This window comes from Leptidea sinapis, chromosome Z (genome assembly GCF_905404315.1).
Source record: "Leptidea sinapis chromosome Z, ilLepSina1.1, whole genome shotgun sequence".
Classification (NCBI taxonomy): Eukaryota; Metazoa; Arthropoda; class Insecta; order Lepidoptera; family Pieridae; genus Leptidea; species Leptidea sinapis.
The window spans coordinates 9220194-9235766 of NC_066312.1; the positions used below are offsets into that span (position 1 = coordinate 9220194).

Below are 15573 nucleotides of genomic sequence, written 5' to 3' on the forward strand. Positions count from 1 at the left end.
AATGAATATTAAATAACAAGCTAGCGCACATATTGATAAATCAAATTTGGTCACGTATTATAACGCTGTCTGGTTATCTATACGCTATCAGTGTATGATTGCAACAAAAAATCACAGTGACTTCAGTTAGGCAGTAAAAAAATATAACATACCGTCAAAAATGCTGCCAGTATTCTTGGTACGCTTCCACGTAATGATAGTTTTAATTTTATGTAGTCACTATGACTAATTGATTTCTAAATAATGATTCTAATACAATACACACTATATATATAATATTATAACATTTATATTACCTAGTACACACATAACTCAATTATTTTATAATAACATAACGTCTAAAACAAAATACAATATTTTGTGTCTAGCTTTAAAACTAAACGACATAATACGAGTAGCTAGAAAGCGGGTTAGTGGCTGGCTACTGTTGCGCCGCAAGCAATCTTCTAGGCCGCGGCAAACCACACATGGCCCATTTCTGTTTTACCCTCTTTTCTTTACAACAACCCTTCCTTCGACATACATTGCAAAACATTCGGTTCCATTGTCATACTTTTGCTTCTTTTATATCAGTATTTATACATACTACAATTTATTTATAGATACTGGATAATAATGGAAAAAACATTATTATTGAAAACCTTAATAAGCGAAAATATGTTTTTCATTATAATTCAAACGGTTCTCTCTTACTTATCAACGGCTCTTATAATTACTATTGTTATACAGCTGACCCGACAGACGCTTTTCTGTCAATAGAAAAAAAATTATGTATTCAAGAATAATGTAGTCTAAAGCCATCGGAAATTTGTAATTTAATTAGTTAAAAATGAAACAAAAAACTATATCTGAATGATCATACCCTTCAACTACCGTTTTTAAAGTATTAAGATGCCATGAAGATATATACTCGTACATATAGATAGATACATATGCCGCTGTAGGCTATTGGCTATAGGATGTAGACCTATATAAGTTACACAATTCCACCATATATTAATTTGTTATAATATCTCAAAGGGCTTAGACAGCGCTTCCGTTGAAATACCCCAATTCCTCAATCCCCTAAATAACCCTACCATCGAAATCTTTACAAAAGCTTAACAAATAATAAACTAAAACCTTCCTCGAGAACCACGCTATCATCCTATCCATTGGTGTAAAGAGCGTGAAAATCAGTGCAATAGTTTTTGAGTTTATCGCGAACAGACAGACAGACAGACGTGGCAGAGGACTTTGTTTTATAATATATAGTGACTACATAAAATAATTGATTACATTATAAAATGACCCGTAAATATTTTCATAGACAATAAAATCTGTTGTGAATAATCTCTGTGTTTGCTTCTTTAGTATGGAAAACAAACTAGACATTGACATATTCTCAAAAACTATACATGTCTAATTTTATTGAACTTTTAATATTAGGCGTGATGGCTCTTAACTAAGAAATTCAGTTTTCTCACATCCTTGTGTAGGAAATAATAAATTAATTATTTACGTGTATTTTATCTGTATATGTATGTACTGAAAATTAATGTAACTGTGTATAACTATGTAACCTACTCATTTATTAACTAAAAAAACTGTTTAATTCTTAACTTATTCACTATCACTATCACTATCACAACTACATTTAGTTCCTAGTTTTTAGTTCTACTTTTTATATTTATGTGTATTATTGAAAGTGTAATGAATTTATTATTGTTTTACAAATCAGTCGGTTAAATCAAGTTTATTTTTATTATTTATGATTATAATTGATTTATACGTTTTAATCAATATTAGTAATTTGTTCGATTCGTAATGCCGTTATGTGGGTAGTCCATGAAAAATGAAAGGTATATATTCGATTCTTTTGAAAAAGTGGTGGCATTCTGATCGAGCGTCTAGTCGGAGACGGACGTTGAATAAGTCAAGTTGTGCAATTATTAGTAATTGAGTAAGAAGTATAAGTAAGTAATAAGCAAGAGTGTAAAAAATAATAATATAATTGTTGTCACGTAGCAAGCACATACAGTATACACCAGTAACTTGATTGTGAGAATTCGTCACATAAGTGATTGTATAAACCTAATAAATAAATAAGCTGTAGTCTAGCTACATACACTACATTATATTGTAGCAAAATGTATCTTGACATTATCTGCAGCAGTATCGAACATAGTTATAGGGTGGGTGTAAGTCGGACACATGCCCCAGTTCTCCATGCACTTTGTTAGAGATATTGGTGACCACAAGTTTAAGTGTCACTTTAATCACACCAGTCTACTAGTCACACATAAATATCTATACATTGCACTTGTCATTTGGCGCATATTTTCGAAGGTATATTTTTTTATGGAAAAGGAGGACAAACGAGCGTACGGGTCATTTAGTGTTAAGTGATCACCGCCCCCCATATTCTCCTGCAACACCAGAAGAATCACAGAAGCGTTGCCGGCCTTTAAGGAAGGTGTACGCGCTTTTTTTGAAGGTACCCATATAGTATCGTCCTGGAAACACCGCACATGGATGCTTATTCCACCGGTTTGTAGTAAGTGGAAGAATGCTCCTTGAAAACCGCACTGTGGAGGATCGCCACACATCCAGATGGTGGGGATGATATCTTAATTTGTGGTAACTGTGTTAATAATACAATCAATAACAAAATGTGAATAACAAAATTTTATGAACGATGCGGGACTCGAACCCATGACCTCTGGCGTTTCGTGCCAGTACTCTAACAAACTCAGCTAACCGTTGGAGAGACGTATCGTCAAAAAATCTTGTATGCTTTGTTCAACTTTCAGGTTGTGGCTTCATCTACAGGATCTACTTTACAGTTGATAACCTGCTCAACCCGAATATTTGCATATTAGGAAATTGACTTGAGATGTCGCTCTTGTAAATCTAAACAATTTGTTATATTTTTAAAGTGATAACATTCACTTCTAGGATTATTACACGAATAAAATTTAATATACAATTTTTTTTATGAACGATGTGGATCTCTGGCGTTCCGTGCCAGGGCTCTAACCAACTGAGCTAATCGTTCGAGTGGCGTATCGTCATAAAATCTTGTATGCTTTGTTCAACTCACAGGCTGTGGCTTCATCTGCTGCTCAACCCCGATATTTGCATATTAGGAAATTGACTTGAGATGTCGCTCTTATAAATTTTTACCTGTTTGTGTCTCTATCATCTGGCTTTTTCGTTTCATCTAGTGTCAAATAACAACGATTCTATAGAAGTTTCACTTCTACAAAGTGACGATTAGTAAGAAGTTTCTGTTCAAACTCATTAAACTTAATTTATAGCAATAATATTCTGTCAAATCTGTACTTGAGAAGCAGTCTGTGGTAACGATCACATGATATTATTGAAAACCTTATTAAGTGAAGATTAACGATACGAAATACTTATTTATTTCTATACAATAATTTAAAATAAATGTAAGCCTAACTTTAAATAACCAAGTCATCTTAACCCAAATAAGTTTTGCATAACCGATAATGATAGCGCAGACGTGTAAGTAAAAAGCCCCCAAATGGTAATCAACGCGCCTAAAATAACAAAATGGGTGTAAAAAATATTATAATTGTAAAAACAACAAACATAAAAAGTAAATATAAAATTGTAAGATATCATAGCATTGTTAAAAGCAGCTCGTAGAATATCTGAAACTGAAATGTTCAAAGTTTCAGTGACTTATTTGTGCTCATTTGTAGAAACGACGAAGTTAACGAAAAGGAACAAAATAACATAACGAAAAATACAAGCTTACTTGTTAGTGGTGCCGTCGTTAAATCCGCTTGAACTTCTTCGTTGCATATGTCTGGAGGGCATTCTGCAACAAAAACAAATATAAATAAAATAATAGGTGACACTATAATATATCGAGTTAGCTTGCTCATTTGGTATTGTTTTAATTCAAGTGTAAGATTTTTTAAAGTACTTTAAAAGTATTTGCAAGTGCTTGTACACTTTTTAAATCAAATAAATATTACATAGGAAGGAAAACGTTCTAAATATGAACACAAAAACTACAGAGGCAAGACATAAAATTTATAACTTAGTTAGTATCAACGACTACTTTTAGACCTTAAGACCTTAGCAGTCTTTATAAGTAAGAGAATGTTTAGGGGCGTGCACTCCATATGTACAATGAGGCCATGCCTACCTTAATAAGAACCTAAATCGTTTCGTTATTTTTCAATCAAATTTCTATTTAACACCCACCCAATAAGTTTTAGCTTGCTAACTCATACGATCGTGTAAGTGCTTTATGGCAAATTGATATCGAGGCTCGAAAGTAAATCACATCGTTAACCTCTTCGCGTTATATGTAATACTTAAATTTCTAAATATTATATTATTAGGTACTTGTATCAATAGTGCTAACCTTGCTAGAAAACCAATGCACGCACCTGAGAGTAATAGTATTTTGTCTGAAAAGGCCAGATGAGTAGATTATCGAACACAGCTCAAGACAGCCTTCTGATAGCGTAGTCTAAAAGTTTATCTGATAATTATTTCACCGACCCTGTAGCTGTATTTACAAGTATTCCCTAAGGGAATTTTCTTTTTATATTTTCTATGAAATTGTTCAGTGTTCAGTAAAAAGTTGAAGCTCTATGAACTAAAACAAAATTGTTGTTTGCCGGTAAAGCAAAACTTTAGTAAAACTTATAGAAAAGGAAATGACTTGACTATCTAGTTTTAATTAATAATGGAAAACTTTTGTATGTACTTGGATAGCACTCGAAGATCCCATCGTTCGATTATGCAGGTAAGTGTTTTTTTAATAAACGTAATAAACGTTTGCACTTTTAGCTAATCGGAACTATTTGAATTTCGAACATATCGGGAGAAATATTCGTATTTGATTTTTCACATCAAAGTTCTACGCCCGCTACGAAAATGGAATTAAGTCGAAAAGATTTTAGAGCGACGATTTTTTATGATTTTAAAAGTTCTCTCTCTCTCTGCAAGACTGAGCCGCTCGTCTTGAAAATGCTTTTGGGATAGAAGCACCTTACTTTAGCACCGTGAGGCGATGGTTTGTTGAATTTGAGAGAAGTCGGATTTGAGAGGTTGAAGAAAAACCGTGGATTACTTATTAGACAATTCGAGGACTACTGGAGATTGGTATGAGTCAAATTTATAAAATTTTACACGAAGAATTTAAAGTTCGGAAACTTTGTTGTCGTTGGATCCCTCATGAACTGATAGCAGAACAGAAGCGGGCTTGCGTGGAATGGTGCACACAGATGCAAATGAAGTACGACCACGGACATTCTAATGCTGTTTATGACATTGCCACACGAGACGAAACGTGGATTTATTGATTTGAACCCGAAAAGAAACAGCAATCTTGTGAATGGGTGTTTGAAAATGAGAACAGGCCAACAAAAGTGAGGCAGGCGAGAACGTTTGTAAAAAAATAATCGCATTTTTTTTCTCAGCTACGGGTCCCATCTGCATAATTCCACTTGAAGATCAAAAGAGTGTTACCAACGTTTCTCGCCTGCCTCACTTTTGTTCTCATTTTCAAAGACCCATTCACAAGATTGCTGTTTTTTTTGGGTTCAAAACAATAAATCCGCGTTTCGTCTCCTGTGACAATGTCATAAACAGCATTAGAATGTCCGTGGTCACACTTCATTAGCACGTTTTCTCACCAAAATTTTCTGAATTGTCATAGGTAATCCGCGGAATTTCTTCAAGTAGCTCCTTAACAGTAACCACATTATTTTTGTTGACAGCAGTTGAAGGCTTCACGAAATTCATCATGTAAATAAACCCAACCTCTCTCAAATTCAGCAAACCATCGCCTCATGGTGCTTAAGCAAAGTGCTTCTCTCCCAAAAGCATTTTGAAGACGAGCGGTACAGTCTTGCGGAGAGAGAGAACTTTAAAAATCATAAAAAAATCATCGCTCTAAAATATTTTCGACTTAATTCCCTTTTGATTGACAAATTATTTCCCGCCAATTGATTTTTTTATTACTACGAAGGTTGCAACATTCGAAATTCAAATAGTTCCGATTAGCTAGAAGTGCAAAACTTTTAGTGTGCCCCATGTATTGACATCGAATTGTTAGCGGAGGATACTTTTACGCTTAAGAGCACTGCAGCTAACGGCACACTTCGCTGGTTAGACCATTGTGTTACGAGTAGTGCAGCGAGATCCATAGTAGTAAACTGTTTTGTATAATGTTTACTCGTCAGACCACATAACTTTGATAATTGAATGCATGTTTAATTTGATAATACCTAAATCATTAAACACTTCTTATTCTACAAATAAAATAATATGGGGAGAAAAAGGCAGCGATCAAACTAGTAACTATTGAATTATTCTATATTATGTTTAATAGATTTTCCTTCAGAGCTTAGGGAATGTTTGCTTAGAATGATGATGCTAGTCACTGCTGCTAGCTTTCTATTGGAATAAATGTATGGTAGTCTGATAGGTATTTCGAAAGAAGAAACCTTCTAACGTACACAGGGTCTGAAAACAAAGTTTATAAAAGTGGTAGACGTCCTCCCGATCGACGATCTTGTTTGGTTGATGTCTAGTGGCACTAGTTAGAATCTGAATAATTTCTCCCACACGAGGTTATATAAATATTTAAGTATTGGTATCGCAATCAAAGAAACTGTGTACGGTGGAAAGATTAATTATCGGATGTATATCGGTTGGAAGGTGGCGTGAATCATGGAGGATTAAGCTAACCTCACTTCTATATTCTGTATTTGAATCAACTCATCGTTGAACTCCGCAAGGCTAAGGATATCTTATTGACAAAGGTCTATACCATAGGTTCTCAACGTGGGCAATAACGCCCCCTTGTGGGCGTTAGAGACTTTCGGGGGGGCAGTAGAAGACCCAGAGAAAATTAGGGGGATTGAGATGGCGAAGATGGGGCGTGGGTAGATTAAAAAATATAGCCTAAAAAGGCAAAGAAATACACGAAAAAACCCAAAAAAAAACATAGTCTCAAAGTGGGCGGTGAGCAAAATAAGGTTAAGAAACTATGGACTCTATATAAATAATATTCACTAGGCAGATGAAATGGTGCTGCTGAATCCATCCATTAGTGCTATGAGATGACTTCAATGTATGAATTATGATAACTCCCCTCTATAGGGTGCCAAAATTTAAATACTTTTGTTCCACTGGGTCACTGAAAATTTAAGTGAAAATGTCGGCATTGATAGAGGACATATACGCGAGTTGAATGCAGTCGGGCTTGAGGTAAAGAGATGGAACTCCCCCCGTTGTCCGCACGCCTCACCTCGCGCGCCTGCAGTGTAGTGCTGTGCCATCCTTGTCAGTTGTCGTACGCTTACCGTAATATCACGTTAATACTGAGTTGCGATCTCGTGTTTTTGAAGTATAAAATTCTTTAGCGGCGTTGAGCACTTTTGTTGGGAAGGGTATAAAATGTTAAAGTTGCGTCAGGACACGTGACCTGATTTAAAGTTCGTAAGATAGTCGTAGAAATTATGGATAAAAGATTTGTACTTCTAACTAATTATAATTCGGCTATTTCAACTTAATGCTCGGGCGGTCTTTGGACTATTGTGATCGTAAAGCCGAAACACGTCAAATAATCGAATCTCAGCCGTTAAATATTTGTACAGTATAATATGGATGAAAATTTATTTTTCTGAGGGATAAACTTTCTACTGTAAAATAATTGTAATAGTTCTGAATTGTTAAACTTTTTATGTAATATGAATTGTCATTTTTATGTACGATAGTGCAATAAATGAATATTGTATTAAACCACATGAATAACCGCTAGTACTTCTATTCTGATAAATGCAGGAATTCGTGCGAAATTATTCACTAATCACTCCAAAATATTAAAAATGCACAACGTTTTTACTTTTGCCGGTGTGAGTGCAAACCGTATTTTTTTATGAATGACTGATCCGAGCCCGGTCATGTTCAGTTCCAAAAGAAACGATTTTTTTATTTATCGTCAAGCACGAGAAATGCCGAAAATTGTTTTAGGCAAGTATGTTGAAGAGAAGATGTGAGATTTAATCATAAAATGATGAAAATTTTATTTTATTAATTTAAATTACTTTAACTGTAATTCATTAATTTTTAGTGTAATCTTTGTTTAAATTTATCAACACATGATTATCGACATCAATTATAATTAGGACACAGCACTATCGCATTCCTGAATTCTGCATTCAACTCGCGCGTTATCTGGCTCGCTGGCTGTTCATTGTAACATACTGTCTTGCAGTTTTGCACAGTTTTCAAGAGTTTGCCAAATTCATCTAATTCTAATGTACTGGTTTCTTACAATTAAATAAAGACCATATGTTACCATGTACCACGGCTCTAGTTACATTGCCTTGCGTGAGAGCTCAATTTCATTCAATATCGATAAAATAAAGTGCTCAAAGAAGTTAATATTACGAAAAATTCTCAATGGACTTAATAAACTGTAATGGCGGCTGCAGTGTTGCCACGGTTTGTTGTGCACTGATCTATATAAAGCAACTTGTCAACAAGAGAGGCACATCACACATGTTTACTCATTCACGGCGATTGATCTCAAAATAAATTGTGCATAAACTTTTAATTGATCCGTAAAGGTTCTTGTTTGAGTTGATTGATTCTTACTATGTTGATTGTTTACTTGATGTTGCATCAAATTAGCTGCTATAGTTAAGGTTTATATCACATTTAACGATAACGTGCGCTGACTTACCATCCTGACGTACTGCACCATCGTATTACTTGAGAAAGTTAAAGTTAAAAAGTGAAATATCCACTCAATATCGAATATGTATTTGAAATTTTTGACAGGTCGCCATTTAGCTGCTTAACATTAACAATAGCTTTAACCCGCGAAGATTGGACGGTTACGGCTATGACTTCATCTAAAAATTATCAAATGGTGCCACACATTTTTTGCTTAACCGGTACTTTAACATGTTTATTGCTAAAGTTAGTTGATGCAACACAGTTATAGAAATATTAATGTGCAACATCTACTGCGGTGAATTAGACCTTCTGTTGACGTGGTCATTCGTCGTCCGGCTCTTGTAATTTCGCAACTGAATTGAACTTTTAACATTTTATAAATAAAATAAATATTGTGACATATAATTTTTATTTAATAACCTGACATAATTTTTGTAACGCACCTTTAAATGAAACACCTTTAATGTTGAATGTTTAAATTAATTTTAACAAAGTAAATATTATTGTGTAACATCCCTCAGAATGTATTTTATTAAAGTTTACTATATTTTGTAAATCATAACAACTTGCATGTTTTAAAAGCCTGCCAGGGATTGATGTATTTTTATTTAATTTTATCCGTATAACATGATACTGTTATATTGTGAGTGCCCAGCAGCTATCTGTCTGTCTGAACGCGATGAAGTATTAACAATCAAACATATTTTTATAAATCTATCAATGGATTTTAACACAAAGCTTTAATCTATTACTATTTTAGAAGTCTTGTGACTTCAATAAACGAAACGAACAGTAGAAAATATGGTGATATTTTTAGTGTGTTTTTTTTTTTAATGAAAATAAGGGATGAGACGAGCAGGACGTTCAGCTGATGGTTATGTGCGCCCTGCCTATTACAATGCAATGCCACTTGCATTACAATTGTACCAAAAACCACATCACGCGTCGGTTATTGCTCGTTGTTACGGAACAGAACAATAGGTAACTGTAACGGCCCTGTGCTTTCCCGGGACTTAAAAAAAAAACAGGGAATTCCCAGGGCCAAGGGTGTCGTAAGTGGTGACTAAGGGCATTTACCAGTGCTTCTTTGGGATTCTTACAGGATTCCGCTAGATTATGTGCTACCATATGGGTACCACGACGGCGCCTTTTTTCTACCGTGCAGCAAGTGTAAGGATTATTGTAGTGAAATTAGTAGGTAAATAAACCTAAACATAAATGTCTCAAAGTGCCGAGCCCAATTGTAGTGCAGCTCACAATTTTTGCGTTTTTCAAGAATCCTGAGCGGCACTGCAAGGTAATTAATCCATAAAAAAGAACAAGAAGATTCTGTCAGTAAAGCATTTTGGACCGTAAGCAAGTTACATATAGGATATGTTACATGGGGGCTTTGCCTCATGAAATGACAGTCAATGTGTTTCGTTCTTTTCTTTCTGAGTCGTTTTCTCATACTGTGCTATGGTTACGATACGAGCGAAAAAATGATAAACCGTATACCTACATCCAATAACGTGTAGAACATAATAACGTCTTATAAAACAAAGCTGAAATATAGAACATGTCTCTTATTACACCATACCAAGTTTCGACTGCTATCTATATACATTGCCGCATTTACTCCAGTTGTTTAAAATATTCTTGGTCAATTAGCAGCAATGTAAAACATTTATTCAGTTCAGGTATGATTTGAACAGTGACAGTATTTGACACACCACTAAGGAGAATAGTGTGCTTACATTGTATTAAAGCACACTTTTGCCGTTCCGCTATCAGACTGCGAATAGTAAGTCCTTATACGCATTACGCTTATATGTATATAGAATGTCATTGCTTACATCCAGTGGACGCATCCTACATCAATAATTTTGTGACAATTGTCATTATACATAGCGATATTCACTTATTTTTAAAATATCTTTAACTTAAATCGATAATTTTTATAAAACAATAAAAGTTTGTTACATTTTAGGTTGCTAAGCAACGCACAAATAAAAAAACAATCACAAAGATCGCCATCATTAATTATAAAATTGTGTCACGTATAATAGTCGTATCATTAAATATTATAATAAATAGTCCTCCGCCCCGTCTGTCTGTTCGCGATAAACTGAAAAATTACCGCACCGATTTTCATGCTGTTTTCACTAATGGATTTTTCCATGAATAACGCTGTCTGAGATATAACCAAGTAATGTATGGTGGAATTTTGTATATTATACAGGTCTACAGAAAAGTCGCGATGGCATAAGTCTATCTCTTAATGGTATCATACTATATAATATGGCAATTATAAAGCGGTTATATAAGATATATAGATACTAAAGTTTATAATTTTATTACTACATCTTATAAAATCATTCAGAAATACGTCTTCGTATTTTAGGTACACAATATTTCCGATGACTTTAGGCTACCTTATACCCGAATAATTACATGGTTTTTCTTTTCTTTTTACAGAACAGCATCTGTCGTGTCAGCTGGTATATCTATTAGTACTAGTTCCCACTGCACGATTCTTCAGGTACATGTTTTTTTGATAAAACTAACTTTAAATTAATGTTTGATCTTACGCTATATATATTACATATATATCGCATTAAATTAATGTTAGAAAGATATCAATAGATAAAGCGATTTTCAACGGTTGCAATGAATGGAGCCTTGCGTCAATGAAAATGAATGTTCCGATAAAATCTGTAAAATCCAATAGAAGACTGGAATAGTTGAAGTGTCGAGCAAACTTGATAACTTGCCAAATTAATTGGAGTTTTAACAAGATTGACAAACGATATCATAATATTCTTTTCTTTGGTCGCAAGCATCTCATCAGCTTTCCTATTAAGGTAGAGTTTACCCTAGCTTAATGCTTTGTTGATTCTTGCAATGATGTGTGATGTGCTTGAAAATGTGTGTTTAATTAACTCATTTCATAAATTTAACAGGTCAAGCGAAAAATAAAGTTTATTTATTGGCAACTGTAAATGCGGTTTCAATGAGTCTCTGTTCTGTAAAAACAAAAAGCCAATAAAATATATTGGCTTCAATAACTGCGTATATTTTATTTCTTGAATTGTGATATTTCATTTCGTTGAACGTTTATTAAGGCTCTTATTATCGAATTACAGAGAGAAAGGCAATTTGTATTGTAATAGATTTGTTATCTCGGCTTTGTATCTACAATATTAAAAGCGTATTTTCTTCTTATTTTATTTGAAACGAAAGATTGGTCTTAATATTTGTAAAAATGATGATTTCAATTCATTTAAAGGCTTACGTGCGATTTATAATTTTTTAATAATAAATAAAGTATTTGGAATAACAACATACATATAAAAAGTATTCACGAATCTCGATAAGATTTTTTTATGAAAATTCGGCACGAGACAAGCAGGACGATCAGATGATGGTAATTGATACGCCCTGTCCATAACAATGCAGTGCCGCTCAGGATTCTTGAAAAGCCCAAAAACTCTGAGCGGCACTACGATTGCGTTCGTCACCTTGAGACATAAGATGTTAAGTCTCATTTGCCCAGTAATTGTGAAATTTTTTTTAAATGAAAAACAATAATAATTATTACATAAAATAGTACAAGCAACAGATTTGACACCGCTAGTAATATAGATTTATATATAGATAGCCTTGCTTTCCAGCTTAGATTTATTTTTATAAATTAATATGACTTCTATTAATTTGAAATAAAATTATGTGGAAGTCTCTAAATATCAAAGAAAACTAACTGTCCGTGAATTCTGAGATTTTATTTAACTGCACCACCAGGTTAATGTTTACGCAAAGCTCGCAATACCGTGCTTACAGAAGACGCATACAGCTAACCCATGCAAGTGTAAAATTTAAAAAAGCATGTAGACTTCGAAGCGAAAGTGTAATAGAATCAAGGGTTGTAAAATAAACATAGTTACCTATAATTTAGACAATCATACGGGTGTCGGCAGAAGTGAAAGCTTGAACATTAACGTTGTGTGTGCATTTTTGAATATTTTGGAATGGTTAGGGAATAATTTCGCGCGAATTGCTTTATGTATCAGCATAAAAGTACTGACATTAATGTGGTTAAAAATACAATATTCATTTATTGCGCTATCGTACGAACATTTGCAATTTATGTAACATAAAAATTTTATACTTCAGAACTATTACAATTATTTTACATTAAAAAGTTAATCTCTCAGAAAAACAACTTTCATCCATAATTTCAACGACTGTCGTACGAATTTTCGATCAGGTCACGTGTCCTTACGTGAGATTAACATTTTATAGCTATACCAAGAAAAATGCTCAACGCCGCTAAAGAAGTTTTCATTTCAAGAATGTGGTTTTGCACATTCCCTTAAAGCAGTCTTCTATTCATGTAAATAAAATTGAAGTTACTGTGAGTTTCAAAATATCAGTTTTTCGAATTCTTTTGATTTATTTAATACCTTCTTTATTTCAATATTGTTCTTGTTGTTTAGTTTATTATTATTACTAACCTAATAAATACTTATTATGTAATAAGACCTGACACAGACCCATTAATCAGGTTTTTTCTAAATTCATATATTTTATATACGATTACGCTTATAAGATACCAGCTATTCTAATTCTAGTATTTTTGTCAAATGAAATCATTTTCAACTCATATAAATTCAAATGAACACAATTATTAACATGTTGAATTGATTGCATTGGAATTATTGATAGAGTGATAAATACGACATAATGCAAGGATAGACGCCCGTTTGTTGCCAGAGATCATATCATCCCTAGACAGCCCGTGTATTCAGTTGATTTGTTGATTGCATGGCTCGATTTGAATGGGGTAATTGCATAATATTCACAAAGGCAAGAACATTAATGATTCAAACGAAGGTATAGGTTGTGTGCCCTATTGCTCTAGTGATTGTGTTAGTAATATTGATTACTAACAACTGGTCACATCAAACAGACATGTAACGAGATCTGTCACTACAATCGTACGAGTATTCTAATTAATAACATTGTTATAATAGACTGTTTGTGAGATATAGAGATTTCATTAGATAAATATGTAGGTAGAAATAGCGTAGATTTTGACTAGACGATTGTCAATATTGTGTGTACTGTTTTGACGAAACTGGTCGTCATCACATATTTCTTGGGAAATGTGCCAAAGCTAAAGAAAGGTGAGAATTATGAGAGGATGTTTGCAGCGTAGAATTTGCTTATCTTAGAAGATACAGTAGGTATTATCAAGCAAAAAGGTGCAAGTAAAGCAGCCACAGATAATACAAAAGTGAGGGCCAAGTTAATTCGTGCAGGTGTACCTACATGTAATTGTAATTGTACGTACACATCAAAGCTGCTTCAAGTATAGATAATCTACTAAAAACTGCAAACTATGTATTTTAGATGGTTCCGGGTTCCGAATAAACTAAATCCTCGAGGTATTTTCGATTCATTGAAGAATTAAGTAATGTAATGTAATGTCATCGAATTGGTTTTGTAGTGAAAGATAAGTGGACCATCCGTTTAATGCTGGCAAGTTTCCCTAAAAATCCTTCTCTATGATGCTATCGATAGAACATAATATAGCGAATCCCCCTAATCTATAATAAGCGACTCGAAGTTGAACAATCTAAGAGGCAACGATAAATCAGAAGCAGCAAGTAATTTCTCGACTAGAGGACTGTTCAATCACTAATATTCTAATAATAATATAATATAATAATACAAAAATTAGAAAAATCAAATACCATTGTGAACGTACATTATAAATCACAATGCAAGCAGAATGGTCATTAAAAATTTCAGAAATCGATGCTTTTTCGGCTGTGTTTGATTTTTTTATGACAATAAAGGACGAAAGCCGGATATTCAGCTTAAAGTGATTGATACGCCCTGCCCATTCCAATGCTGGGCCGCTCAAGATTCTTGAAAAACCCGATAATTCTGATCGGCACCACAATTGCGCTCGTCACCTTGAGACAAGGTGTTTATTCTCATTTGCATTTGCAGCAATTTCAATAGTTACGTCGCCCTACAGGAATAGGCGCCGTTTGAGTGAAAATTATAGCAAACAAGCCGTTTATGCCGATAATATACCACGTATTTGAACACTCATATGACGTAAGAAGTAAACTTGATACAAAATACATGTAATACACCGAATATCATCGAGATTATTGCAGCAAATCAGTAAACGCATGCAAATTGAAATGTAATATCAATACTATATTCGAGACGTGGAAATCACGACGGTTACACGTAAATCTAAATACGAGGTGACTTTGATAGATATTTTGTGTGTACCTAATCAAAACCAACTCGATAACTATTAGTCAACTTATCCTGAGTAGTGATAGTGTTATGGTTAAAGGCACAATGTTGAAAACATTGTAAATAATGTGTCCTTACAGTTAGCCTATACCCCTTTCCATTGCCCTCTGAGCGACCATGAGCTTTCGCATAAGGCCCATAGTTAGCGACCACACCTGGGAGTATCCATATTGGCTTAACTCACGATTAATTGGTTTTGGTACCGGCTGGTTTTGGATCAATCGGAAGTCCTTCGTCAGGGTGGGGTTTGTGAGTTCGCGGTTACGACTCGTCTAGAATTGCGAATATTTTGTGCTCCTAGTGCGTGGCATGGCATGTCAAGGAGCGCATGGTGCGTTGACGGTGAATAAATATTTGCATTTACGGGTGCACAAAATGTACTCACGATGTCCACTAATATCTTCAGCATTTCGGGTATAATTCCGAAATGTGCTCGACCGTATTGGGTTTCCAAGTAGGTGACAGAGCCCAACACTTCTCTATTAAAATTAGGCCCCCGGTCAATTTCAATGGCTTTAAAAAGCTTGCGAGACACGA

At 34.2% G+C, this 15573-nt stretch overlaps 2 protein-coding genes across 2 annotated transcripts in view; one reads left to right on the plus strand and one right to left on the minus strand.

Annotated features, from left to right (window-relative positions):
• LOC126978370 (uncharacterized) overlaps positions 1-15573 on the plus strand; it is a 275304-nt gene that overhangs the window by 95945 nt on the left and 163786 nt on the right. The window lies entirely within an intron of this gene.
• Positions 1-15573, minus strand: part of LOC126978335 (myb-like protein Q) — a 149161-nt gene that overhangs the window by 73876 nt on the left and 59712 nt on the right. The window contains exon 3 of the mRNA XM_050827075.1: positions 3767-3829. Within this exon, the coding sequence (XP_050683032.1) occupies positions 3767-3829 (63 nt within the window). The remainder of the gene's footprint in view (positions 1-3766; positions 3830-15573) is intronic.